This window comes from Helicoverpa zea, chromosome 10, assembly GCF_022581195.2.
Source record: "Helicoverpa zea isolate HzStark_Cry1AcR chromosome 10, ilHelZeax1.1, whole genome shotgun sequence".
Classification (NCBI taxonomy): domain Eukaryota; kingdom Metazoa; phylum Arthropoda; class Insecta; order Lepidoptera; family Noctuidae; genus Helicoverpa; species Helicoverpa zea.
In genome coordinates this window covers 5,919,204-5,946,990 of record NC_061461.1, presented here as the reverse complement: position 1 = coordinate 5,946,990, position 27,787 = coordinate 5,919,204, and the positions used below count along the sequence as shown (strand labels likewise).

At 35.4% G+C, this 27,787-nt stretch overlaps 1 protein-coding gene across 1 annotated transcript; it reads left to right on the top strand.

Moving 5' to 3' along the window:
- Positions 1 to 26,297, top strand: LOC124633806 (D-beta-hydroxybutyrate dehydrogenase, mitochondrial). The gene is made up of 8 exons (XM_047169153.1): positions 1 to 149; positions 2,046 to 2,185; positions 8,161 to 8,340; positions 13,214 to 13,417; positions 15,345 to 15,498; positions 16,725 to 16,912; positions 21,788 to 21,961; positions 24,261 to 26,297. The coding sequence occupies exons 2-8, from the start codon at positions 2,075 to 2,077 to the stop codon at positions 24,417 to 24,419; spliced, it is 1,170 nt and encodes a 389-aa protein (XP_047025109.1). The 5' UTR covers positions 1 to 149; positions 2,046 to 2,074; the 3' UTR covers positions 24,420 to 26,297.
- Positions 26,298 to 27,787: the final 1,490 nt, after the last annotated feature.

Below are 27,787 nucleotides of genomic sequence, written 5' to 3'. Positions count from 1 at the left end.
GCATGCGTGAATGCGGCTGCGCGCGCGGCGGGCCGGCCCACAGTGAGCGCCCGCGCCCGACCTGCGCCGCCCGCCTAGCGTCCGCGCATGCCTCCGCGCACCGCCCCACATACGATAACACCACTTCTACAATACTCTTTTTATTCCATGTACGTGAAAATTTAATTCTTTGTCGCTGAATTTAATTAAGTGAATATTTAGTTTTCTGTCAGTATCGAGTATTCTATTGAGTGTTTTACATGTTCAAGTGATATTACAAGTATACTGTAGTCGATAGTTGGATATACGTGCGATCTTTGGTGACCAGTTGTATGTGAAACTGCTTAGACAAAATATTTAAGTCATTATTATAATAATTTTCAGCATCTTTTCTTTTCTGTACTAATAAGAAAATTCGTTAATTTAAAGCAATTTTTGAACAGTGCGTTCTACAAACGTTTCTTTTAGTATAAAAGTTTATAGAATTATTTCGTGCAAAATTATCACTGTTACTCATAGCTACACTTAAATGTGTTTTCTTAAACCACGGCTATCAAGTTGCTAGATTTTCTAGAATATTCCAATAAAGAAAATGTTGTTCATAAAAATTAATTGAATGTGTACATTCCATTATTAACGCAGCTTCTAATTAAACAAAGACCGTTAATTTACAAAAGTCACAAGTGAATAACGAGAAATCCAAAAGCCCTCCCCTTTTAAGAACTTAATAAAGAAAAGTTTGAAAGCCTTTTAAAATCTTACAAAGTCTTCACAGTAAACATACAGCTAACAAAGTGTGTACCGACTCTAAGACAAATTGTTTAGAATGGAAATACAATAATGTGGCAACAAAGGCACTTTACAAAGAACTTTGAGTTGAGTCTTAACTTATTTTTATATAAAACACCTCTAAAAGGCAACAAAATACGCATTCGCAGAAAAAAATGTTTGGAATAACAAATATTTGAAACATAATAAACATTTGGTAGAATGTGTTACATAAAATACCTACATAATACTTATATTTTTTTGAGTAATTACTTAAAATAGTTCTCAAAATCATTTAACGATTTGATACTCGTTCAAGATAAATATTTATTATTTGGAAATAAGCCAATATTTTGGATCAGTTACTTACCTATCTATATTTTTTGCGAGACATTTTTGATGTTCAATAAAAAAATATGTCGGTATGTACAATGTACTACTATATAAAGAAAATATGTCGGTATGTACAATGTACTACTAAAGAAACTTACTTAACCATCACATAGAATCGTTTGTAAAAGAAAGCTTGTATTTACGATTGCAATGACTGTAAAACATACTATAAAAGTTTCTTGACAATATTTTTACACTTTATAGTTTTCAAGTAATCTGAATTTCTGAAAAAATTGTTATAAAAAAATGATCTACTAGTCGATAGAAAATACCTTAAATATATTGTGACGATTTATATTTCTTTATAAACAGCGTTAATGGTCATTAACTTTTACTTCTTATATTGTATCAACACAACAATCCTACAGCTTCCGAAACAGACACAATTTCCCCATTCATGAAAAAGGAATTGCAAATAAAACCCTGCCCGATTTAGATTTCCAATTGATGTAGGCGCAGTAAACAGTCGATCACAATGCTGCGATTATATTCTCATTTCGATCAGAGTTTTAAATTATTCTCACCCACGCGACGTCTATCAAAAATCATATAAATCTAGCACAGGCATACGTTTTAGGTCGCCACAGTGACCGTTGGCTTAAAAATAAACGCGTGTCAGCCGGGCCGGCCGCGGCTGCCGGTCGCATCGCACTCCACTCAGATTCGCGACATTTACATCGGCTGCACTTTCTATTTGTGACAACGCACCGGGGCTGCTTGCAGACACACCTTCGCTTGTTCTCTGAAACGAACAGAAACATTCACGTTTTTCATGAATAACTGGCACCAAATAATTTAAGGGGAAATTCATTCACATTCATAGATTGACTCGGAGTATATTTAATCTTGGGTCTCAATTCTAAATTGTCAATCACAAGATAGTAAAAGATACCTGTTAACTGCAGTGGTATAGGAGGCAGCTGATCGAGTAGCCATGGTTGCGGGAGACGTGACCCGGCGAGCGTCCATTACCGCGCCGTCGATGCACCGCCGGCCGTCAGCACGACGCGGTTCGCTCATCAAAGGCTCACAATCTACGTCACAGGTAAAACTATTACTAGATATTAGTAGTAATTACTATTTTTAATATCGAACCAAACATGTGGCGTCACACGTGCTCTTCAATATTTCGGCATTTTCTTAATGACTGTGGCCGGTCATTGAACTTGTGGTATGAAGCTTCCTAAAACAAGAACGATCGATAGTTCAATGTGTTCGATGACATGATATAAAAAGGAGTTGATTTTTGATATTCATTTTTCTAACACGCACTTTTAATTAATTTTAACTTATGTGGACTAATAATATACCCCCATAAAAATAAAGTAATAACTGTACAATATACCTATATGAAAAGTTAGCAGTAACAGCCACAACCACAATCGAGTCATTATTCCTTTTTATTTAAGTTGGGTAGCTTTAGTATTCACACGTAGATACGTGTAAACTAATTTCTTAGTTCTAAGACTTTCGTAAGTAGGTTGTAAGTTAGTTTCGTTATAATTTTAACCTAGCAGCTCATTTAGTGAATGTGGATAGAACTAAACTAAAGAAGTTTCTTTCATCAAGACTCGAAGATTTTAGTTTGTTAAAATAATGTTTATTATTATTTTAATACGAACGAACGCAGACAGGAAAACTTATAAAATAAAATAAGACACAAAATATCAGAGACATTATAAAACAAAGTTGGCACTTAAATTGCAATCAAAAAGTTTAACACGTCATTAACATAGAATTTATATCTCAAGTTGTTAAATATAATAGTCTCATTAAGCCAATAAATTAATTTAATAAAATCAAAATGTGCTCAACGGTTTTTGTAAAAGACGCTTTAACATAAGAGTATCACGTTTGCTGAAAATGTCAACGTAAAACTTACAATAGTTTATGCCTCATATAGCCATTTAGAAGTAATAGTGATTTACGTATCTGTGTGGGTTTTATGTTCTTGATTTATTTGACTTCAACTCGGGAATTTCCCTCAGCACTCGGGGACCTTGGTCTACGATTTATTGATAGGATAATCGATTTTTTCCCAAAGCTTTCATACATCATAATGTTTTGCAATGATATTTTTCAACGTTACTCGTGACCTTCATAATAAAATAGGAAAAAAACATAGTATGTCATCAAAGAAAAGTCGTGTAATTTTATAATGATGATAAATAAGAGCTAATAAAAATATCAGAAATATACATATTTTAGCTAAGGAAATTCCAAAATAATTTCTAATCGCACACTTCTTGATGATGACATAGTACGACTACGTAATTGCATTCTAATTCGATCTGGTAATGTTATTTGCGTCAAAATTAACGTTGCCTCATCGAAAATTTTTGTATGTAATATTTTATGATACTTATCTTCCATAATTAAGTAGAACAACAGTATATCATTATCATTTCCACAACAGAATTGATGATGTGAAAATAACACGTAATAATGTATAGAGCGTAGGTTTATTACTAATGTGTATTTATTAAATGTGAACGTGCGATGATATAACAATGTGTAAACATTCAAATATGGCACAGTAATAAATATTTGCACGTAAAATTGGATTGCGTAATAAATATTTAAACAGATTTAAAGAACGGTATCAGAGATATCCCATTCAATTCGGTAATCATGTGTTATTTCTACACTGAACACTCCGAGTAAATGTATGCTTAGATGGGTGTAAAACATTAGGAGATTGTAAACACATTTACTGAAGTGCCTTCGTAAGATGCTTAAAGACCGCGCAAGGGACGTATTATGAGATGTTTAAGGGCTCCAAATTCCGTACAAGAGAATATATAGGTGCTAATAACACCGTCGATTCTTTTCCTTATAAATTATGGTCACTAACATTTTTATATAAAAAAAAAAATAAATATAGTCCCTACTTTTGCTCCCCAACAAAAAATATCAGCACATCCGATCTAAACAAAATTATGATCTACAAATCTACATGATCGTCAAAAATATGAACACAGGAAGTTGAACCGCCACAAACGACCAATTTAAAACTTGTATAAAACGCGAATACTCCGACAACTAGCGTGTGTTTTGAAAATTTCCATTCGTTCTATTTGTGTCGCACGAAGACGAATCATAAACACAATCTGTGTGACAACTACGCAAACAAAGATTGTCTCTTTATTGCTTTTCATACGAAAATAAACTGCACTATACCTTGAAGCGATTATCATGTATGACCTTTGGATAAAGATATAAAATACAATTATACTTCATCTACATTTGACCGACGTCGGTGGCATTTTGAGAGCTTTTCATTGAAAGGTACTTTCTAAATGAGATGTCACATTGAACCGTCGTCGTCGAGAACGACTCGAGTATCAGAAGTTTAAAAGCCAGTTGTTTAAAGTGTTGGACGGTAGTACTTGTAAAAGCTATTTTTGCATTTCACTCAGTCACGCTTATGACTCAAACTCAAACTCAAACTCAAACTCAAAATCGTTTATTCAAATTAGGCTGATAAATCAGCACTTTTCGAACGTCAAAAAAAAAAGACAGCCCCCAAAACGCCCGCCCTTCACCACTTCCTATGTGTTTTTGCTGGGAAGAAGAAGTGGCGCAACAAACTCCCCAGCAACACATGTCTGTCTGTAAGGTTTGAAGAACCAGAATGTATACAAAACAAGTCAAATAAAAATATCATTATCACATGATAACCATTATATAAAATTAGGAAAGAAAAAACAATACAAACTTAACACAAGTAGGCTAGCACACAGATTTATACCCATAAATACTAAGCACTCAAGCATTACTTATAGTCTATTAACTGTATCTAAAGCCTCCTGTTACTGAAATAAAAATGTATTTTTAACATAAGCATAAAATCGGCGTGCCCACCCACATGCGCAGATGGTTATGTTGTAGCTGTACAACACAAACAAGGTGTACCTGCTAGGACTACAGTATTATTATTTTCTCCAAAAAAAGCTAATAGAAAATCATACTATTATTAATAGTGTCAACAGCTACCAACACGACCTGGTACCGCCAGCAGCACCCGTTCACGAGTATAACGCGAGGATCAGCCATCGCCCCCTTCGCACATTTTTGAGGGAAGGGGACAACCCGACCCCCAACGCTACCGCTGGCCATACCGTCTAAGGGAGCATGACGTGCTTGCAGCTATTCAACAAAAGTAGAACATGTAAGAAGTACTGCAGTACTAGCAAGCCATAAAGCAACAACGCTAAGTAAAATTTAACAGAAGTTCCCAAAGTAATTAAAAAAAGAAAAAATCAGAATTAATGTCTGAAGTAATGTCAATCAATGTAAAAAATAATCATAATAAGTTTAAGATTTAGTTATAGCGATAACAAGAATGAGCTGCCTTGCGTTCAACTTAGCGACCAACTATTCCTATCATTTAAATAATCATTAATGCTATAATAAGCCTTCTTTGAAAGAATTGACTTTACTTGTAATTTAAATGCATGAAACGGTAATTGTAGTAAAGTTAGAGGTAGTTTATTGTAAAAGCGGATACCGAGCCCCAAAAATGATCCATGAACCTTATGAAGTCTGTGAGTGGGTACACACAGTTTGTGCTTGTTTCTAGTGTTAATACTGTGAACATCGCTTTTTTTGGTGTACAAATGAATATTTTGCCTAATGTAAAGTATATTGGCATAGATAAATTGTGATGCCACAGTAAGAATGCCTATTTCTTTAAAGAGCTCTCTTAGCGAATGTCTACTACCTAACCGGTATATCGCACGAACAGCTCGTTTTTGTAAAACAAATATGTTTTGAATATCAGCAGCTTTGCCCCACAGAAGAATACCGTACGACATAACGCTGTGAAAGTAGCTAAAATAGACTACTCGAGCTGTTTCTACGTCAGTGAATTGTCTTACTTTTCTGACGGCGTACGCAGCTGAGCTAAGCCTTCCCGCGAGGCTAGCTATGTGCGAGCCCCACTGAAGTCTGCTATCGACTGATATACCAAGAAATACTGTGGATTCGACAGTTTCTAGAACCTCGTTACTTAAAATAATATTCGGGCCTAGGTTTTTCACGTTCGGTAGAGTAAATTTAAGGCATTTTGTTTTCTTCGCATTTAAGACCAAGTTATTAGTACTAAACCAGTGTGTAACCAACGAAAGTGCACTGTTTACGTCGTTAAATTGATCCCTATTTCTGTCGACTTTAAAAATAAGTGAAGTGTCATCTGCAAACAGTACAACGTCACAGATATTCTTCAGATGGAATGGTAGATCATTAATATATACCAGGAATAAGAACGGACCTAATATTGAGCCCTGTGGCACACCTAATTGGACAGATAAACCTGATGATTTGACGCCATTGACATCTACGCATTGCACTCTGTTATTTAAATATGATTCTATTACGCTAAGAGCTTCATTTTGGACTCCGTAATAACGTAATTTACGTAGAAGCGTATCGTGGTGCACGCAATCGAATGCTTTGGAGAGATCACAGAATACTCCAATGGCATTCTGAGAGTTTTCCCACGCATTAAAAATGTGTTTTAAAAGAGCTACACCAGCATCTGTTGTTGAACGACCTTTTGTAAAGCCATATTGTTCACTATGAAGGAGGCTATTAACATTGAAATATCTTTGTAACTGCTTGAGTACTAATTTTTCGAATATTTTACTAAAAGCGGGTAAGATGGATATGGGTCTAAAATTATTTACATCCTTCTTATCGCCTGATTTAAATAAGGGAATGACTTTACTTAGTTTCATGAGGTCAGGAAAAACTCCGGTTTCAATACATTTATTAAATGTGATAGCAAGATAGGGGGCAACAATGACGATTATATTCTTTAATAGTTTAATGGAAATGCCCCAATAGTCACCACTGTTTTTTAAGTTCAGTGAATTAAAAACGTTAATAACATCAGTTGGCGTTATTTGCTCAAAACTAAAAATAGCGTCACACTTAGGGACACTATTATGCAGGAGACTCTCAGCGTCCGTAGCAGAAGAACTCAAGGAAGTTGTGGTGTTTGACAGTTCAAACAACGAGCACTTATTGAACACTATGTTTATAAGTAGATGAAATTATCCCATTACATTATTGGGTTTTAGTCCATCATCTAATCAGAAGCAGAAATGTTTTCACACTTTTTAAACTCGTGCAAAATATATGGGGAAGCTTGTTTTTCTTTGGCTGTGATGGCTGTTTAAATAAATGAACAGTTTATATCTGTAAATAGCACGTGCCCTAGTTTTGAAGGACCTGTCACCATTAATGTCACTAATTTTTAAAAAATGCTCATCATTTCATCGACCTTGTGGAAACTATGTCGGCTTTGAAAATGTGAAACAACATGACACAGTGTAATGAGGTGGTATACCATACAAATGCATTCTTCTCGCTTAAAATTGCTAATTTATATGATAAATAAGAATACAGTCACGTTCTACGAGTAGATTTAATATGACTACTAATGCGTAAGTGTGCTAATAATGAAGTTTATGTCCAGGAACGGTACCTACAATGCCCGTCACTTTTATGTTTCATACCGCACAATTTTCTTTGAAATAAGATTCAACCTGTGCAGGTTTACGGGAAATTAACCCCTGTATGTTTTTTCTTATGTTTTTTATTGAATAATGTTAGCGTCCATTGACCTTGCAACGCGAACTAAAGTTTTTGTATACATTAACGTTAACACTCTGTAATCAAGTAAATATTTAGAGTTTAAAGTTTCACACTTGTCTTCTGTTTGAAATACAATCTTTACTTGTTAATTTTGAACCTGTAACCTTTTCGTAACAACTTCAAAACTGTTTGATAGGGTTGGTATTATCCTTACCTAAGAACGAGAACCTAAAACTTGTTTATTGAAATCCTTCAACATTTCACGCGACATAAACAAGCATAATTAAATTAATATGAATGACGTTTATTCGAATGATGGATTTCAAAAGTGTGGCGGTATACAAGTTCAAAGAGATCTTTTTTTTTATAAGTGTGACTTTTAGTGTTATTAATCTTTAAATGACATGTTATTATTCACAGGAGGTGCCATGGGACATAATCGACAGATGCGCGCTCCCCATAGTGCTGTGCCACGCTCTAGCCGTGGTACTGTCCACGGTACTGAACGCGATGCACCTGAGCTCCGTATCCGTCTTCACACTCTTCCTCTGGTTTTCCATCTCCGTCACTGGTTCGCTGTGGTTCTACCATAATCTACAGGTAAATTGCATCAGTACTTTGGTTTAGTCGTAACTGTTAGGAAGTTTGTTCGTCATTGTGTCTTTTCCTAGCTATAGAACTAGCTGATGTTAAAGGGGGTTTGAGGGTGGTGGTCAATGCATACACGGACTTGAAAATTAACTAATTTAATTAGCTTGGATATGTATACGCTGTTGACTTGATATGACGAATAAAAACTTGAGCTATAAGAATGACATATATTTTATGACTGCTCGTGATACCGACACTCGGGAATGTGTAAACCTAAAGATGAATAACACCAATAACTTAATATTTAAAAACGTCATGTGAAAGAGAAGAAGTTTTCAACAACATCCCATTTTTATGTACAATGTACCTAATCAAATGTTTTACAAGTCGGGTAGGCCGCTGTAAGTTTGAGCTCATTAAATACAAATTCGCTGACAAAGTTCAAGTTTGAAAGGCCAAGTCTTTAAAAATTACCATTATTCAGAATAACTTAATTTGCCGTATCTTGATGACATTTTACAAATAGGGACGTAAACAAGTGTACGTAATCAAACATAATTCCTGTGTAGTTTCAGCTTGCAATATTGTAAAATAACATGGCAAAAAGTTTTCTAAGTCAAAAACCCATGAAGGCATCAAATACGAGCCATGCCATCTAAGCAAGCTACACTTTTCGTGTAAATATACTTTTTATCTTGATACCAAGTACCTAGAGATTAATAGCTTAATAATTTTATTAAAATCTACGTAGGTAAGTATGGTTCATAGCCACTAAGTTCATAGCAATAAACAAATGTATATTTCTTTAACTTTTTGAATATAATGGCAAACGCACATTATGTTTTGCTAAGTTCCAAAATTAAATATGAAAATGCACAAAAATAAAGGATGTTTGCAGACTTTTTTCATAAACAAAACATAAATGGCAAAGGCATAAAATTTTGTTTCAAGTAAGTAGCGTCATAAATTATGACTTAAACTACGGTCCCACCGCTTTTCACAACAAATTCATAGTTGGAAATTCCTGTATGAAGGAGCTCATACACTTTATTGTATAAAGAAAACAGCTGTAGCACCTGCTCAAACTCATTTAAATCAATGAATATTCATATCGTAGCTCTCAGCCTCCCGCATGCAACAATTTAAATTTCCACAATTTAATTTACGCAACTGGGTATTTGTTAGTGATAAACAATTATGCTTTGCCAGGTTTATTTAAATGGGAAATAAAGCCCACTTGAGCTTCATTTGTCCCTATTGAATGTACGTTTTGAACTATAAATATACGTTTATTAATAGCGCTGAAGTATCAGTTTCCGTGCACACGCTGATTGATTCCGCCGCTATAACCTATCTCAGACATGACACGTAGCACGTTAGTACCCAGTTATCAACACATTCGCAAATAGGTGCCTCTCCTGGCAAGTAACAAAGGACGAATTCCAGATTTGACCTGCACAGTAAACTATTTCTATTAAATGTATACGAAATCAATTTAGTTCTACAGTCTGAACTGAACGAGTTTCGGGCACTGTGTTCAATCATTGGCACCTTGTATTTGTAATGAACTTGTGCCAAGCATTTAACTACTTGACCACATACGAAGGCAGGAATAGAAATTGCATTAAAACCTGGAAACCATTTATCATTTGATTTATAGTCGTTGGTAATATACTGTGGCACTGCAACGACCGTAGCGCTGTTTAAGCAAATTGATCAAGTTTAAGGTTCATTTAAACGTTTCCAATCCTAGAAGTACCGTGAATGTTTACTGTAAATTACATATGTCACGCACACCTACGAGTATTTCGTCGAATGGGGTCTCATGCACTCATGACTCATCAGACATTTGATTCTCTTATTACCATGGTGTATGTATGTATATGACATCGATTTCTTATAATAGAAAGAATTTTCCTAAGTTTAAGGTTGGTGACACAGCTACAAATGAATGTTTTGCATCTAGCATCCTAAATCCATAAATAGGTACACTAGTTATAGAACTACTAGATAGAAAGATCGTGAAAGAACTGTTGAAGTCGATTCAAATGGAATTAAAAGTCGTACAGCAATGGATAAGAGAAAAGTTTCCCCTAAGAAAGTCGTTAACACCCACACTGTGCCCTTGTTGGTTGCCCGATCGCAGAACGACTCACTACTAAATAAAGATTAAATGCCAAATGGGAACAGATTACATGGAGCAGATCGTGCGTCACCAATATTCTTGACGAGAGCTAGAAACACGCATTTGTGCACTCTTGGTATTATTAGTTCATGAAATGTGTTGCCACTTGCCGCGACCTACTTCACATGGGAACGTCAGTAACCTTCACTGGATACGTTTCAAAATACAATAATAGAATTAAAAACATTTAGAGTTCAGTTTTGACCAAAACAAATCGACTTCGGCAGCGGGGTGAAGGAACTTAAACGTTACCTAGAGACATAAGCCGTTACGTGCCGAATTTCCATCGTTTTTATTCGACCCGACCAGGCTGAAGCTATAATAATTTAGATAAGAGGAAATGAAATGCTTAGAGAACCAATAAGCTTATTAAAATTAGTTTTAGTGTAAGATCCATTATAACTGAGGTCACAACGAGTAGAAGGCGCTTCTTTATGAATATTCAACTGAGGTTTCCATAGATTAATTTTCTTTGATGACTAACAGCTATTTGTCAGTTAAATTATGAGTGCCTAAATACAGTAAGACTGGAAGCGCCGTGAATCTGAAGTCTTGTTTACCGAGGTCTTGTATTTTGACTGTACCTCGCCCAAACGTGGCTAGACTAGCAAATCTGTTTCATCCGATTATACTAAGACGAATATTTTGTATTTACTGTTACTTACGACATGGCTGTAAGTACAGAATGAATGTTAGAATAACTTGAACTTAGGTTTACAATAAAAATGCTCACGTAGTCTGATTTTATCTTTATATTTCTTTGTGAGAATGGTACGAGTGCTTTTGAAACATAACAGAATAAAGTTTATATGACGATTAATAAAATCTTTCTCTACATTCAAAGACTTTTTGTAGCTCACACGTTTCTCCTTTTATAGGTTAATTTATGAACTCCATTATTAATCATAATATGAAAATGTTATGTACTCTCTCATAATAGGAATAATAGGTTTTGCTTCACAATTTTCAGGCGAAGGTAAAACCCACGTACGGTTTTATTAAAACAAAACTAACATTTTCATTTCATTTGTCTATTGGTTTCTTAAATGTACTTTTATATAATATAACAAAACCTTAAGACTAGACAAAGATATCGGGCATGTAGCAAATCAGGCAAAAATACATAATGTGGGAAGTAATAAAGTATCTAGGCCTCATGAGAATACGCCTTGGTTCATTTTCTACGAATAAACATCTAGAAGATTACCTGAGCTGAGTAGAGCATAACGAATCAGGTCGCAGCCTCTCTGGGGGGGGTTTGAATAACTCGATTTTTGAAGGAAAAAAGACAACGAAATTGCCTAGCAATAAGAGCATTTGTAACTGAAACATTCAAGTTCACAAAAGTAAAAACATTTCGCTGTAATTGCTAAATCTGCATAACGAATATGAATCACGTAGCATTCCGAGATGAATGAGATAACATTGGCACTAGATTTTGCCTTGTACTTTGCATAGGTTTACTCTGAAAATGATCGACTTCAAAGAATGTATACAGCATGCACACTGTCATGCATAAGTCATCAAAATAAAAAAGTTGTAAGAGTACCTACTACAATTTTAGCATATTCCATAAAAAAATAAATGCAAACTTAAGTACCTAACGCAAATAAACACTTAAAACCGGGCGTCATAAAAACGCATATTCACCTTATAAAATAAATATTCTGAGATATTGTGTAATATTACCCCTAAAATGTCAGTGCGAATGTGTCGCATTACAAATTGCCAAGGAGATTGCAACAATTGTACCATTGTGCCAGCCTCCGTCCTTGCGTCATCAATCCATTCGAAAGTCCGATTTAAAATAGGTTAATGGTCGTGTTTTTACTGAATAGACACTACTAAATAAAATATTCATGGTGTTTTCTTACTAACTCCAAATATTTTTATGAAAGAAACTACATTTAAACTTTCGGTTTTATAAACTATGAATGAAAGAAAACAGTGCCGCCTATAAAACTGTATGATTATGAAAATTGTACCTAATTCAAATAAATTAATATTTTATTTATCCAGAAACAATTTTTTTTTATTTATGCAAACAGTGTTTTCAAGCTTTTATTTATTTTTATTTATTTATTTATTTAAATCAGGCATCAAGGCCCATAGCAAACACTATACATAAATATTATAACATTAGAGGCGGAAAAATGTTTCAAGTTTAAAAAACTATATTTGGGAACAAACTAGTTTTAAGAGACATTATTCAATATATGCAAACACGATGTGTGATTGGTGCGTGACTCCGAACAGTGAGAGGACTACAAGATTAAGAATTAACGATCAGGCAACCCTGAAATAGTTAACCTCGAACGTCACTGCGTCACGCATAGGTAGGTACTAACAAATGCTTGAATAAAATATTCACTCAGCTGTTATTATAACGGACATCAATCAAGCTGTCGCCATCTATTTTCGACGAAAACTTAATTTCGTCGCCCGCCCCTTATATCAGATATAGCAAAACGTTCGTACCCTAATGAGATATAATTATTTTAGGCATAGGAACAATACGAGCATGATTGAAAGGGTTCACCGAGTTGTGATAAGGCTAAAGTGTAAGTGAAAGGCGAGGGTAACTTATTCCGTGACCTTATGGATTTGTTATTTTAATTTCTTACGAATGATCTCTTTCGTTGACCCCATGTGGGACGTATTGCTATGTCACATTGAATTAATATGATATTGTTATAGGTAACAGCGGCAGGAAAAGCCGTTCTGGTGACGGGCTGTGACAACGTGCTGGGGAACGCTCTAGCTAGACGTTTAGACGACCTCGGCTACCATGTGTTCGCCGGATTCCAAAGCAAAGCTGGCAACATTGACGCCGACATGCTCAAAGAAGACTGCTCAGGAAGATTACACACGCTTCAGCTTGATATCACTTCTGAAACTCAGGTAAATTAAGAAAAACTGTTCAACCTTGCTTCTAAAAAAATAGTGTGGTTAATACAGTTATTTCGGTATTATTTCCCAATAACTTTATTGTCTTAAAATTACTAACCATTTAAATGAATCTATTTTGTAATTGTTTAAATGAATATCTTGTTTTATATTTCTTATTCTCTGCGTTTTTACATGATTTCAATATCGAGATTTCATCAAATTCGAAGAAACTAGATGTCTTACGTAAAATAACTACTATTATTACTTATTATTGATTGATGAATTGATTATACATACTTCATTATTAGCTTTGACTAATTAATCTACTGTGTGTGACTAATTAATGACTATGTCAACATGCTAAAAATAACTCCTTAATGAACAAAAAAATGTAAATCTTATAAAAAAGAAACCCCTTACTTCAGTCTAAAACACAGAGCAGTTTATTAAGGTAGGTTAGCTTTTAGGGTTGTTAGGTAAATCCGTAAATCCTGTTTTGTGTAAATAAGTATCTTTAATGTAATTTTGAATATCTCGGCAAAGTCTTATCCATTCTAGCTTCATAGTGAAGCCGCTAGTATACAGTACATAGCTAAAGTCTTTGTGAATTAATTTTGTACGTGTACCGCTCCTAGCAAACCCCAATTTAGGAATGTACTCGACTCTAAATTAATTCAGGTTGGCAACGAAAAAGAAAATGTTACAATCACGAGGTCGGAGCCGACCGCCCACGTTTTACAACATTAAAAAAGATGTTCTGAATCGCGCTACAAATTCGACTAATTTGGTGCACATTCGTTGAAAAATACCTTTTTCTTCCCTTTGTATCTTCCGCTCCGTCGACGGCTGATAACACACAAGTTCAAAATGTATTTACGATTCGGAGAGCGTTCCCAACTTTGATAAGATTAATTGCCCAAATTCTGGAGTGAAACAAACTTGCAATTCGCTATCTGTCTATTTTGGTTGCGCCTATCAAGTGATAAAAGTTTTCTTTATACCGAAACGAATAAATACCTAATAAAACTTGTAAATCTTTGATGAAGTAGTTCCTACCATTTTCTACGTTGTAACGTTTTCGCATTTGCAGTTATAGTCGCGATCAGCCCAAAATATTATCTGTGAATAACTATCAGTTTATATAAAATCTTTTCTCTCTAATAGTGCATTTATAATTCATTAATTTTCATAACCATATGTTGATAGGCATTGGTGTGGAATAGTGTGGAATATGTGCAAAAAAAACACTCCAATTTACAAAGGTCAATTTTATATTCTTGGTTAATTATCGAATCTTTGTAAAAAACACAAGTAAAAAAACTGACATTTAAAATATAAATGTTAAATATTCTGATGTAGACGAAATGTTTGGCTGAATGTTGCGTCCGATTTTATTTTTTGGCAACCCTATATGTGCACCCACTACAATAACCTTAATGACATATTAATTCATACAATCACAGCAAACTATATAAGTGATTGTATAGCGAGTGGGCTGTTCCTAGTCGTCATCATAATTCAGTATTTAGAACATGTTATTTAACGGCTATTTTAACTCAATTATACTTAACCAGCATGAAAACACAAAATAATTTCATATAGGAAAAGTTTTATGTGACCAAAATAAAACATAATGAACTTTTTTAGTTAATTTTACACTAATGAACCACACCTAGATGCATCTTTGATTCATGTAATTAAAAACTCGGATTATTTATTTATAGGTACTATTTTTCGTCACACAAGTCTTTTTTAAGTTTATGTGACAACTTCGTAAATAAAAATAAGTTTAAGGATGACTGCGTGCCTATGTGCATAGTTCAAATCCTTTCATGAACTTTCATGTATACGCCATCTTTCATGAACTTCATGCAGACGATATCTAGCGACAATAGCGTATCTTTTCAGTACCTAACATGAACAAATTTTGTTGCGACAGATTCTGTCTGCCTCATTGTACATCGTGGATCATCTACCAGAGGGCGCCCAAGGGTTGTGGGCCATCGTCAACTGCGAGTCGTGGTGTGCGCTCGGCGAACTAGAGTGGGTGCCTTTCTCCGTCATCAAGCGAGCGATGGATGTCAACCTGCTGGGTAAGTCCTAGCTACGCGGTACTACGCCGCCCTACGAAACGTTGCGAGAAAATGTCACTAGATGGCGTTAGCAGTCTGTATGAAGAAAGTTGGCTATACATAAAACATAATACATCTGTGTTCCTCATTGTTTGCTCAGTAATTGATATCCAAATGAGCCATTAATTTGGTTAACAAATTGATTCTGGCTGGCTAAAATACACAGACGTTAAAATTATATCGTTAGAATCTATTTGCTTACACTTGTTACAGATTCGGTATTTGGTATAAATAGTTTTATGAGATTTAATATCGGCATTTTTATCGACGCAATCCAATAACAATTTGTTTACTCAATAAATTTTCGCTGTAAAACAAATTCCGTGTTCATTTTTTGCTATAACGCTTTCCATTGAAATATTCATAAACTACTTCAGTGCAAAAACCACTTTTACTTACCACTTTTATACCACCATACCATATTTCAAAAATAATATTAACATCGTAATGAAAGACGTAACATCGGGAATGAAAAAAGCAGATTTCATTACATGAAACAAAAGAGAACACGTTTTCTTAGTTAATTAAGTCCAGGAATTTATCCTTAGCGGTATACTAATTAGCTGCAAGGAAAAAATCTTTAGTTTTCAAAAGATTTTGTAGGACAAGTATTACGACAAACCACATTTTATCTAAAGGTACTCAAACAATGACGGCTTTTCTATGACCGAATCTATGTATAAACTTTTTTCAATAAAATGGAAAAATGTCGGTAAAACGTTCGAGCCCTTAAAGGCTCAATTATTGGAAAAACTCGTCACTATAATAGCTACACCTGGTGCGACAGCTTTCAGCTATGAAATTCAATTTAATATCCTCAAAAACGATTCGTTACAGCTATTTGCACCGATAGAGCTATGTAAAATAAGAGTAGGGAGAAGATACAATATTTACCGGACTTCGATATGCAGATACTCAAACTGTCGAATGAGGCGTAAATAATTCTATACTAACCCTACATAAAACCTGTTTTGACCCTATAAAATAAAAGCGAATAAAAAAGAGCAATAATACGTCCTTTTTCCGGGAGATGGCAAATCATAAAATCCTTTCCTCCGTTAGCGGAGCGGAAGGGAGTTATCGACTTCTTACTGAGTAGAACCCACCCGTTCCTTCTAGAGCTTCCACTGCTTGATTCAATTAGTCCTTGGTAAGTATATTGCCATTGAACCAATGATTTTATCCAGGCCCGGCTCGCTTGGTGCAAGTGATGCTGCCACTGGTTCGTCGTGCCCGTGGTCGCGTGGTGCTCGCCTCCTCGATCCTCACTCACGTAGCTGCCCCCGTGAGAGGAGTACACGCTGCCTCCCTGGCTGCTCTCGACGCGCTCGCCGCCTGCCTCCGCCGCGAACTCAAACCACGAGGCGTTGATTGCGTAAGTTTAATGTATTTGGTTTCTTGGCTTTGTAAGTACTTTATAAACATCAATTTAAAATTCTCTATAACTTTCTTTTCATACGAACATTGAATATAAATAGAAGAAGGAACACGTTTTAAGGGCAACTTTTGGGCTGTAGGTTTGCTAATCTAACAAGCCTTAGTGTCACTGTTTTCTCAAATCAGCTTTGGGTCCCCGACATGCAATTGTTACAGTTTGGGAGGGCTTACGTTTGGCTGATGGATAGGAAGGCCTCCACATACCTTAACCCGGAAAAATATGTGATTTTTCAATTTTAGAAAAGAAACAAAGATTGTGTAATACAGCAACAAAACATATGTATACATTTGCTTAAAAAACAAAACGCCTTGTAAACTGGCCAAACGTAGCTTTATTCATATGAATAACTTTATCTGTGAGCCATTTACAGGACACAACATTTCAAACTCTTTTAAGAAGAGGGACACAATTAAAGACGCTCTCGAGATTAAACTAATATCGTGTCTCTGTAGGACCCCTCAACTGTACTCGAGAGTCTCCAAGAATGAAAGTTCGTAGATGATATAAAAGTCACTAAATACTAGCTACAACAAAGTAATAAGTAGCTTACGTACCTGTCAGTCATTTTGTTGTCGAACTCCTGGATAAAACCTAAACTCATACATTAAAAGCACGAGGACTCCTACGCTTGCTCAATACAGATTAGCGATTTTGAACTTCGGGAATCAAAGTATCCGATATTTCTTTCTTATTGGCAGTTTGATCAAGGTAAAATTAAACAGTACCTATGCAATACCTAAAATATGGACTTGAATCACTGTTTCAAATATTGAAAAAGAGAAACTCAACTTTACAAGTCCGACTTCCTATTTCCTACTTCCTACTATTGTTATAAATGTGAAAGTTTGTGATAATGTATGGATGTAGGTATGTTTGTTATTCTTTCACACAAAAACGGTTGGACCGATTTAGTTGAAATTTGGTATGTGAGCCGAAGCTAGTATTGAATTTGTGTATCTATTCACTCAAATTTAGCAATGTTGGAAATCTATCAGAGAATTATATCCAGTGAACAGTTACATTTTGCCTTTAACAACAAACATAGCGGAAATCCATTTAATGCTCACTTTGCCTAGTTGCTAATCTGTTGTACCTCTGACTCCTACGAATCTCGGCCATAGTTCTCTCACTAACAACTCTCCCAAAACGTTATGCCAGTCAGATAAAGAGTTGTGCTAGACCATAATCTTTCACAAATCCTTTGAATCCTAGAAAATAAAACTATTTTCTCGAAAGAGGTTTCGATTAATCACCGGAGGCACGGAGCTATCCCGTTTAAAAAATGTCGCCCGAGATTTACCATTCTCTGTGCTGTTACAGTTTTTTTTCTTGTACTCTATTTAATCAATGTCTGTTGCAAGCTTACATCTAACTTCAAATATATTAATGTAGCTCCCTTGAATGTGTTTAAATGTGTCAAGAGGTTGGAACCCAGTCCTCTAGGCCAGTCTTTCCCAAAGTGGGCGATAACGCCCCCTTGTGGGCGCTGCAGGTCTCAAGGGGGGCGGTAAGAGACCCAGAAAGAAAATGGGGGCGTTGTGTAGCGGCCTGGGGGGTCATTTGTAATTTTATTTACTCTCAACAACAACTTGTGAACATCAACTAATATGAATTCAAAGATTGCTCAAACTCGGAAAATTGGAGTGCCGAAGAAACAAAGACGACTGCTGACGAGCTGCGAGAGCTGACTGTCGATCCCGTCAGGGTTTCTTTTAATTTGTGTTTAATTCCGCGTTAAATTTGAGAAATTCTCGAACAAACACTACTTTTATGTCCCAAAACTAAAAAATTCGCGCTCCCTTCGCTCGCGGCTTCTTCATTTCACAAATGCCTTTTATTATATATGTTTAGAACTTTTAGTGATACAAAACTCAAAAATTTTCGGGTTTTGCTTCACTTTACAGTTGTTTTTATTTTTTTTAATTTTAGCAAAAAGGCAGCGTCGTTTCTAAGTCCTTTTATTCATAAGAAAGTAACTTCTAGTTTCCATATGAACTTAGTCCCAAAACGGTACTATTAAGTCAAAAAATTTTAATACATAGGAGCCAACACCAACAAAGAGTTATGTACGTTTGGGCTACATTTTAATTAATTTTTGTTTTGAATTCTAAAATATAACAAAAATTTTCACGCTCGCTTCGCTCGCGCTATCAGAAGCTATGTTCCCGTGTTTTTGCATTCACCAACCAGCAATAACTTGTGTACGATTGGGCTACCTTTTACGTAATTTTTTAAGACTTGTTATCTATAAAAAAAAAATTCGCGCTCGCTTCGCTCGCGCTTCCGGTAACTACATAATGTGTCTGTTTTTCGTATGGGTTTGAATTGCAGTTAGAAGGCGCCATTGAAATCTTGCCCAGGGCGCTGGTAGAGTTAAAAAAGGCACTGAATACATCATCTGTGAAAATGTCAACTCTCTAACTATCACGGTTCATGAGATACCGCCTGGTGACAGACGGACGGACGCACGGAGGGACAGAGGAGCGAAAACAATAGGTTCCCGTTTTACTCCTTGGATAAGGAACCCTAAAAAATGGGGGCGCTAAAAAAACATTTATTCTCAAAGTGGGCATTAGACAAAATAAGTTTGGGAACCACTGCTCTAGGCCTTTAATATTACAGCTGTCTCACCGCACTATCACAAACGAGGTGGTATAATTTTAGATTAGTTTGTAGCGCACTTAAATGAGCTTAATGCTCGTTATCCTTTATGGTGCCAGTAGAACCCAGTCTAACTACAATACATTATTCAGTGTTACGCCTCGAGGTTATCGCAATATGATCATACAATAAGCTTGTTCTATACGGGAGATTAGAAATTGAATGTGTTTACTCAATTTGTATGTAGCTTCCTATCCATCAATATAATGAGATCTATACTGTCAGATATTAGTATTTCTAATTCATTAGTGAAGCTTTTGAGGTATACAATATTTTTAAACGTAGGTACAAACTCCTTATTTGTTAGTTAGTAAAGCTTTTACTGTAATAGAAATAATTAAAACTAATAAACGATATGTAAATCACAACTGGGCTTTTCTATGGACTGCATAAAGAAGTTTTCTTAGAGTTCAGCTAGTAATTTAACTCTGAAACATTAACCAAAATCGTAAACGAAAAAGTTTAAACATAAACTCAAATCTGAATAAATAAGAACCAACTACTTATAAAATATAATGAGAAGAAAAATGTTAAATGTATAATCTCACGCTCATTTATTTATTTGATTCTGGCAGCCGACGTTCTTCTGTTTATACCGCTAAACCTAAATAAAAATCCGAGTCTTTGACGCACTAAATAAACTCGCGCCTGACGTCAACTGCAATATTTTTATTTCCACGTTTACTGATTCACCGCTGGAGATATTCTAAAGATATAATATATACTTAGTTTTAGTTTTGCATGTAGATATTGGACGGACCAGCTGTCGAACTTGTAGTTTTATATGACACATATATGAATCTATATAGGTTTATATAAATTATATTTTGCAGACACGTGAAACGATGTATAATATTTGTAGTGACCGACCTTCACCGAAACTGAAAAATGTAACTGATTTCGTTTTCCCATTGAGTACTTTATTAAAATATCCAGTTAGCATACAGTTCTCTTGCAAATATGTAAAAGCTACTCTATTCACAACGTCTTTCAAACATCGAATTTACATAAGGAATGTGCAAATTGATGGTTTATAAATATCATTAAGACATGGAAGTAAGTACGTCTGTATAAAACGGGAGTCAATTACCGCTAGCACCCACTCACGCCGTCACGAATAAACGAAATATAGCGTTAATTGACGTCGAGAGAATAAATAATTGGTTTATCGTCATGTGAGCAAATATGCACGTACATTTTAATTAATTGCAGAAAATTCAAGAAAATTAATGTTCAATTAACCTTTTTAAAAAGCGATTTATTTAGAACTACGATACCCGCGAACGGGTAAACACAGTTCCACACAACGGAAGTAAAGAGCTTTGTGGTTGCCATATTTAAATCAAAACTATTCGGTTCAGTGACTATAGTGCATGTTTAGGTATATGAGATGCAGCTCCAGATATTGTTAACCTTCAGATTATGTAACTCGGCCTACGGACGTACTACGTTACGTAGGTATCCGACATTCTGTATACGGAATGTCCATCAGACTCGGATATAAACGGACCAATATTGATCGCATGCCAATGTGGTAACAATTAAAACTGGACGCGTGTCCAATTGACACGCACGTTTTCACAACGTACACATACCTATGTAAATGTGAGATTATGCGGTAAACAAAATGTCGAAATTAATGTGTGATGCTGCAAAATGCGCCTCACTCGTGAATTCACGATTGTTGAAATTTGAAAAGTTCTAAAACTGAGTCTTCAAGTAATAGTTAAAACATAATACTTGCCTCATGAAAAAGTACTAAATGTAATGAAATGATGAAAATAACTCTGTTTGTTTTAAAATAAATTTTCGGTTATTCTTTGAAAGCTATTAAAATTAATAAGCACAAAATACATAAACTACTTTGACTTACTACGCATCACGAAACTAACGAACACGCAACTTCCCTAATGTAATCCGTTCCACTTTGGTAAACGGATAACGTTAAATGTAATTACAAACTTCCTCAAGTATGTCCTAATGGTCCTTTGACAGGTCAGTCATGTAACACTGTAAAGGTAGGAGTGATATTTTCACAGGAAAGGCTCAAAATATATCTGTTTATTCCGAGTACTCTGCACGAATAAACATAAATGAACTCTTACATATACTTCGATGTTTGAAACTAGTAGAGAGTTGAACTGTTGGCAGGTGGTAGTAGCGGCTGGCGAATACACAACCGGCAGCGCGTGGCTTTCCGAGGAGAAACTTCTGGAACAAGCCCGCGATATGTGGAAGAGACTTAGCGACGAACAAAAAGGCGCATACGGAGAGGATTACTTTGAAAACGCCCTGCGAAGCCTCGAGAAGTACACCAAAAGCGCTGTAAGTAGCAAAGACGTGACTGCGCTTAATTTCTTCGTATTTCTAGCTTTGCTTGTGTTCTTATAAATCACGGGGGCGACGTGTCAATATGACGTAATATGACATCCTAATGCTGTAGGTGAGAGTGGCACAGACTACGTCTCTATATTTTTCGGGATTCCATTTACGATCCAGAAAATATTGAAACCATTCCTCATTTTCACCTCGATGCCTCGCTGTACGTCGCAAAAGGGTGTGTCTGAATTTATAACAAGCTAACGTCCCATAATTTGAATATCAAGGCTTGCTGAAATAGGTTACACGTGTTTTAAAATGAAAAAAAGAAGTTGGAAATTACAAAAAAAATGTAGGGCCACAAGAGCTCAGAATGTTATTTTATGTTCAAGCACTTACTTTATAACCTCAAGTTTCAAAAGGTTTTGGGCGACGTGAAAAAGAAATCTTGTTTTGACACCCTTTTCTTTGTTTGTAGGGAGGCCTCTGTGGTGCCTATTTGTTCTTGGAATAATAAAATAGAAAATTCTAAGGGTTCCACATGGTATTGGATTAAGCTTTCAAATCTTACATAGAAAAAATAGAAAATATACAAGTAAGGTTCCTAAAACTCTTGGTGGATAAAAAAACTAAAAATAAATATAAAACAGATTATTATAAACTATATAAACTTTGCAAGGTATTACCGGTAAGCATTAAACATAAGTACCTACTCGCAACTAATAACCATGGTAATCAGGAGCATAATTCATCATTATTAATAAATGTGTCTAACAAATATAACACCCGAACGATGTCGTCTGGTAAATATGTAGTACCCAGAGTCAATAACGTTTATGGAGACCGAACGCTAGAAAAGCGTGTCCCATACACACTCAATAGCTTACCAGACGACATCAGGGACGAAAAAAAGAAAAATAAATTTAAGCTTAATCTAAAAAAATACCTACTTAGTACACTGCCTTAACTTTTTATTGTATTAAATATCCTACTATATAACTACTACTAATACCTACCTACCGACTACTTTTCTTACTTAAGCTATATCTATATCTATACTAATTTTACTATATAATTTTCGACTTTCATACTTACGTACTTAATATTAACCTTCTAATACTACTTATATAGGTACATAACATTATATAATACCTACCAATATATTATATTTAGAAATAAGAATAAAATTATCTACATACTAATACTACATGTAATTAATTGTAAACTTAATAGCTATAGTTAATACCAATGTACCTAAGTCAATAGTTTAAAAAATCTGATCCAACAGACAAACTGTTGTATACAGTTTTGTTGGACATTTTGTACCTTTGAGAATATATAATGTACCTTGTAATAAGCAATAAATAAATAAATGAATAAGCCAGACGGAAAAAGCATTTTGCCAGTGTTATAAGGGTGTAAACGATTCCGTTCGCCTCGCATAGCGATTAGCAAAGCGACAGTTTCTGCCGTGTTAATGTCAATAGCACCGATACCAACAGCTAGCTAAAAGCTTTGATAGCCTACTAATGTCCGACGTTGGTAAATCTAAATATGTGATAAGCTGAACGTCTGGAATACACCTAAGTAAAACAATTACTAAACTTCAAATTATGAACCTTTTTCGAAAATTAATTTGTGCAAGAACTGCTAACGCTGCACGCCTCAGTGGATTTCAAACCAAAAGTTAATGTTGTTCTATTGTTTTACCAACCGGGTACCTACATCATTACCATAATGTGGAAAATCAATAATTACCAGACGCGGTGAATTCCGCGTAGGTAATGTGGGCGAACAAATAAACAATCACGTAATTATGTATGTATCCACATACGAATGTTAATGTACGATACCAACAATATCAAAAGTTGTGAATCAATATCCAAATGGAAACCCTATTTGTATTAGGTATACATAATCCTTCGTGGAATTGTCCCAATCTATTTACTTTCTACGAATTCAAATTAAATCTTTTAGTCACATAGTAGTGGTTGTCGTCAACGAACATAATTCTAATTCTATTTCCAATGTTGACTGTAGAATTATATAATTAGCCAGACGAAACGCTTTTCGCGTAACGAAAAACTTATATTTTTAGACGCAAAAGAAGAAAAATAAATATGTAAATCACTTTATCTTGTAAACATCGAAGGAGCAAACCAGCGGCGTGTGAATTACATTGAGCCTACTTTATAATGTTCAAGTCAGTGATTTTATCTTCTTCTGTTTACGGTTGATTAGGAGTTCAATCAGACGGGAGGTGGGCGTGAGTATAATAACTAATGTGTTGTATTACTTCCACTAGGACGCCGACCTGACCGCCGTGACACGTGCGCTGAGTGATGGAGTGACACGCACGTTCCCGCTCGCCCGCTACACCCCCGTGTCCCCCCGGGAGAAGCTCAAGTCCTTGCTAGCGGAGCACATGCCGCGCTCCCTCTACGAAGGCCTTTACACCGATTAAACGGGAAGCCTGCTCAACGTCTACCAACTAATGAATACCTCGGTTTATGTATCACTGTTCTTGGAAATAACGTGGCCTTTATGTCTAACGCTACAATTTTTAATTTTCTCAGTACGCTTAAAGGTCAAACGTGAAAAACAAAGTATAACCGACGGGGCTGTTCTACGTACCCTGCCATGAAAATGCTATTTCACTTTTATCTCAAAATTTGATTACGTAAGTTTCTTTAGTTACTGTACTAAATCATAATAAATTATGTTTCATGGTAGGCGAACATAATTTGGCTTCACAGATATATTTGTAAAGGACAAAATATTGAGCACATCCAGAGATGATAGGTAGTTAAATAAAGCGCTCTAATCTAAGGATCAACAAAACGCACTAAATATAGCCGTGTAGGTATCTGAGACACTGGCATCTCGCTATCTGAGAGCAATAAACAATTAGCATCTACATTATATGTGGGTAACGTAGTCGGCGTGTGCCAAATGAAACTCTCATGCAGAACAGTCGAGTTACGTAAGCACATAAGTTGAAGGCGGTTTACCGATTCAGCCGAGCTTCTGCCCACTTGAACACGTTTATGTAGATCACCAATTTACTAAAAATGTCCGCGTCGCATCGCTCGAAGACACTAATAAATCAAGAACCATTAACAATCCAGTAAGTTGTAAGCATTAAAATAAAAAGCCTTTGTCAGAGCTACTGAAATGTCAGCCAATGTGACTGTTGGTGACGTTTCGTTAATTAACAAAAGATTTACTCGTCCGTTCCATTATTATCTCGGTTTTCATCACATCTTCTGACTAAATTATATACCAACGTCTAAAGGAACTAGATCCAATTCTGGCGGAACAGTCGCTTGTAAAACGAAACTACTGGAGCGTATGCTGTTCGTTTCATATCAAGTTACTCTCATATAAAAGAATAAGTTGTAATATATAAATGTTTCTATGCGAATGACATTGTATAATGTTTGATAAGTAGATAAGTGAGTACCTATATACGTTCGTAGGTGGTCAGGTCAGGCTGACCCGATTATTTGTTGGCACTCGATCAATTCTGTCAGTCGCGTATGTTGCTGATCCATTTTCGCATTTAATGTGTGGTTTTCCATCATTCAGACTAGGGTAATTAATGAATAGTAAATTCAACAAAATATGCGTTATCTAAACCATGTTTAAGACATTAATTATATTGCACTTTAGCTTGTGCCAGTCTCTAGCGACGCGCAAAACTTTCCTCTGCGACGAGATGGTATTTACGTGGAACCCAAAGATAAAGTGTTTAACCACAAAGTAAGCTAAATAATAAAGGCGCTCGCCACTCGCCCACTCAGATTATGAAATAAGTAGATAAATCTCTTAACTGCAAATGTTGGGATAATTACAATATTTCTTGGTTTAGATTTCGCACTAAATAAATCTATACTTGTAAATGTACAATTTCGATGTCATGTGTATATTCACAGATGTAGACCATAATTATGTAAAATATTATTCGTCGTGTACAGTATTTTGAATAAATGTTCCCGTGTGTTATATCACCGTCATCATTAGCTCACATCATCGCGTCATCAATTATAATTATGAAGTAGAGGCTTCCCTCTCGTTGTCATCACATACTAGATATTCCATTATATCGTTTACGTTTGCAAATACTTGCTTTATGTGTGTGTACTGTGTATTCGTATTATGTTAAAAATGCAGCCCGTACGTGGAGTGCCATGAATACATTATCGCCGCCTGCTCGCTGCATTTTTGAAGTGCATTTAAGTGCGGCATACAGACATAATCCAGTACTATCTAGATTAATTTTAATTCTATCGCGTGTGAGATAATTTTGTATAATGTGTCTTTTAATAAATAGAAAAGATCATTCTTGTTTTATTTCGTGCCTCCTCTTGGCCGACTTCCCAACAAGCAAAAGGTTCTCAATTCGGCCGCGTGTTATCAAAATCTCAATGATTAAAAACACTTCTTTAGTATTATTACTGTATCCTCCATCGTTCGATATTAAATTCTATTGAAATAAAAGAGAACATACTTTTAAAAGGCATGAGTAATGAAAAACTGCAAGAGAATTGCAATCACGGTTGAATAGACAGCTATGGCGCGATCACAAATCCGCCTACGTAGCCAGATGCCTACGTACGTAGCACAACGCTCGTAGCAATCATTTGCTGTAGTGGTTACTATATGCATGTGTAACAAACAAACCTATATTCATATTACTAGCTGTAGCCCGCGACTTCATCTGCGTGAGCAATATAGAATTTCCAATTTCGTTTATTTAATAATTCATTGCTCAACCCCCGTAGGTGATAGCGTGATAATATATAGCGTATGTGTTGAACCGGCCCCCAGGTAATAGTCATGCAAAATTTTATTTAAATCCATGCAGTACTTTTTGAGTTTATCCGGGACAAACATACAGACAAACAGACATACAGACAAAAATTCTAAAAACTACATATTTGGGTTCAGAATCGATTATGGATCACCCCCCAAGTATTCTTTAAAAAAAATATTCAATGTACAGTTTTGACTTTCTTATCATTTTATTATATGTATAGATGTTACTCCCTTTTGTATCTCCTTATGAACATTTCATTCAAACTTGTATTATATTTTGTGTTTATAAATCTCGGCTGAACAGGAACTTATATCGACAGTTTTAATAAGCAACCCGCTCCGAGATCACTTGTAAAACTGCTAACATAAAAGATGCCCTACATATTCAGTCCCACTCACTTCACATTATATGGAGTTTGCTGCATAAAACCCACGTTTATCATACAGGTGTTCATATCAAAGCCAGCGCAGATTAAGCAGCATAATGTATACCATTCAGCTCAAATGGATGCACGGCTCGTGTCTAAACAGAAGCAGGCCATGAAAACACAGTGAAGGTTCTATAGCAAATAGTATTAAGCAATCGCTGTATTCGCTTGTGGGTTTAAATTCAAGATGTTTGTTGGTTTATTGCACTACTGATTAATAATAATGAAATTAACTGAAATATTGTACCAAACCTAGAATTGAATGATACTATGAAACATCGTTAAATAAACATCGTCAAACGATGTGCGTCCCAGTGTAGAGAATGCGTAGGCGGTTTATAAGTGCGTAGATGAATAGCTACTAAAACATTTCTTTCAAGTTTTTTTTCTAAAAAGCGAATTCATTAAACTCTTGTGTAAGGACATGCCATATTGTACTAAACTTATAAATTGTGTTAGAAGGAATAATAGCTTGTTAGTCTATTGTTTCTACTCCATGTGGCTTTAATTGAATAAGGTGCCTTCTTCTCCCTATATCCTAGAGTGCACATTCACGAACATAGGAAAACTTTTGAATTAACATCAT

Excerpts from the sequence above, each read along its gene's own strand:
- LOC124633806 (XM_047169153.1), top strand. The coding sequence starts at position 2,075 with ATGGTTGCGGGAGACGTGACCCGGCGAGCGTCCATTACCGCGCCGTCG. Across the intron at positions 2,186-8,160 it reads GCTCACAATCTACGTCACAG|GAGGTGCCATGGGACATAAT; the intron begins GTAAAACTATTA and ends TATTATTCACAG. Across the intron at positions 21,962-24,260 it reads AGAAGTACACCAAAAGCGCT|GACGCCGACCTGACCGCCGT; the intron begins GTAAGTAGCAAA and ends TACTTCCACTAG.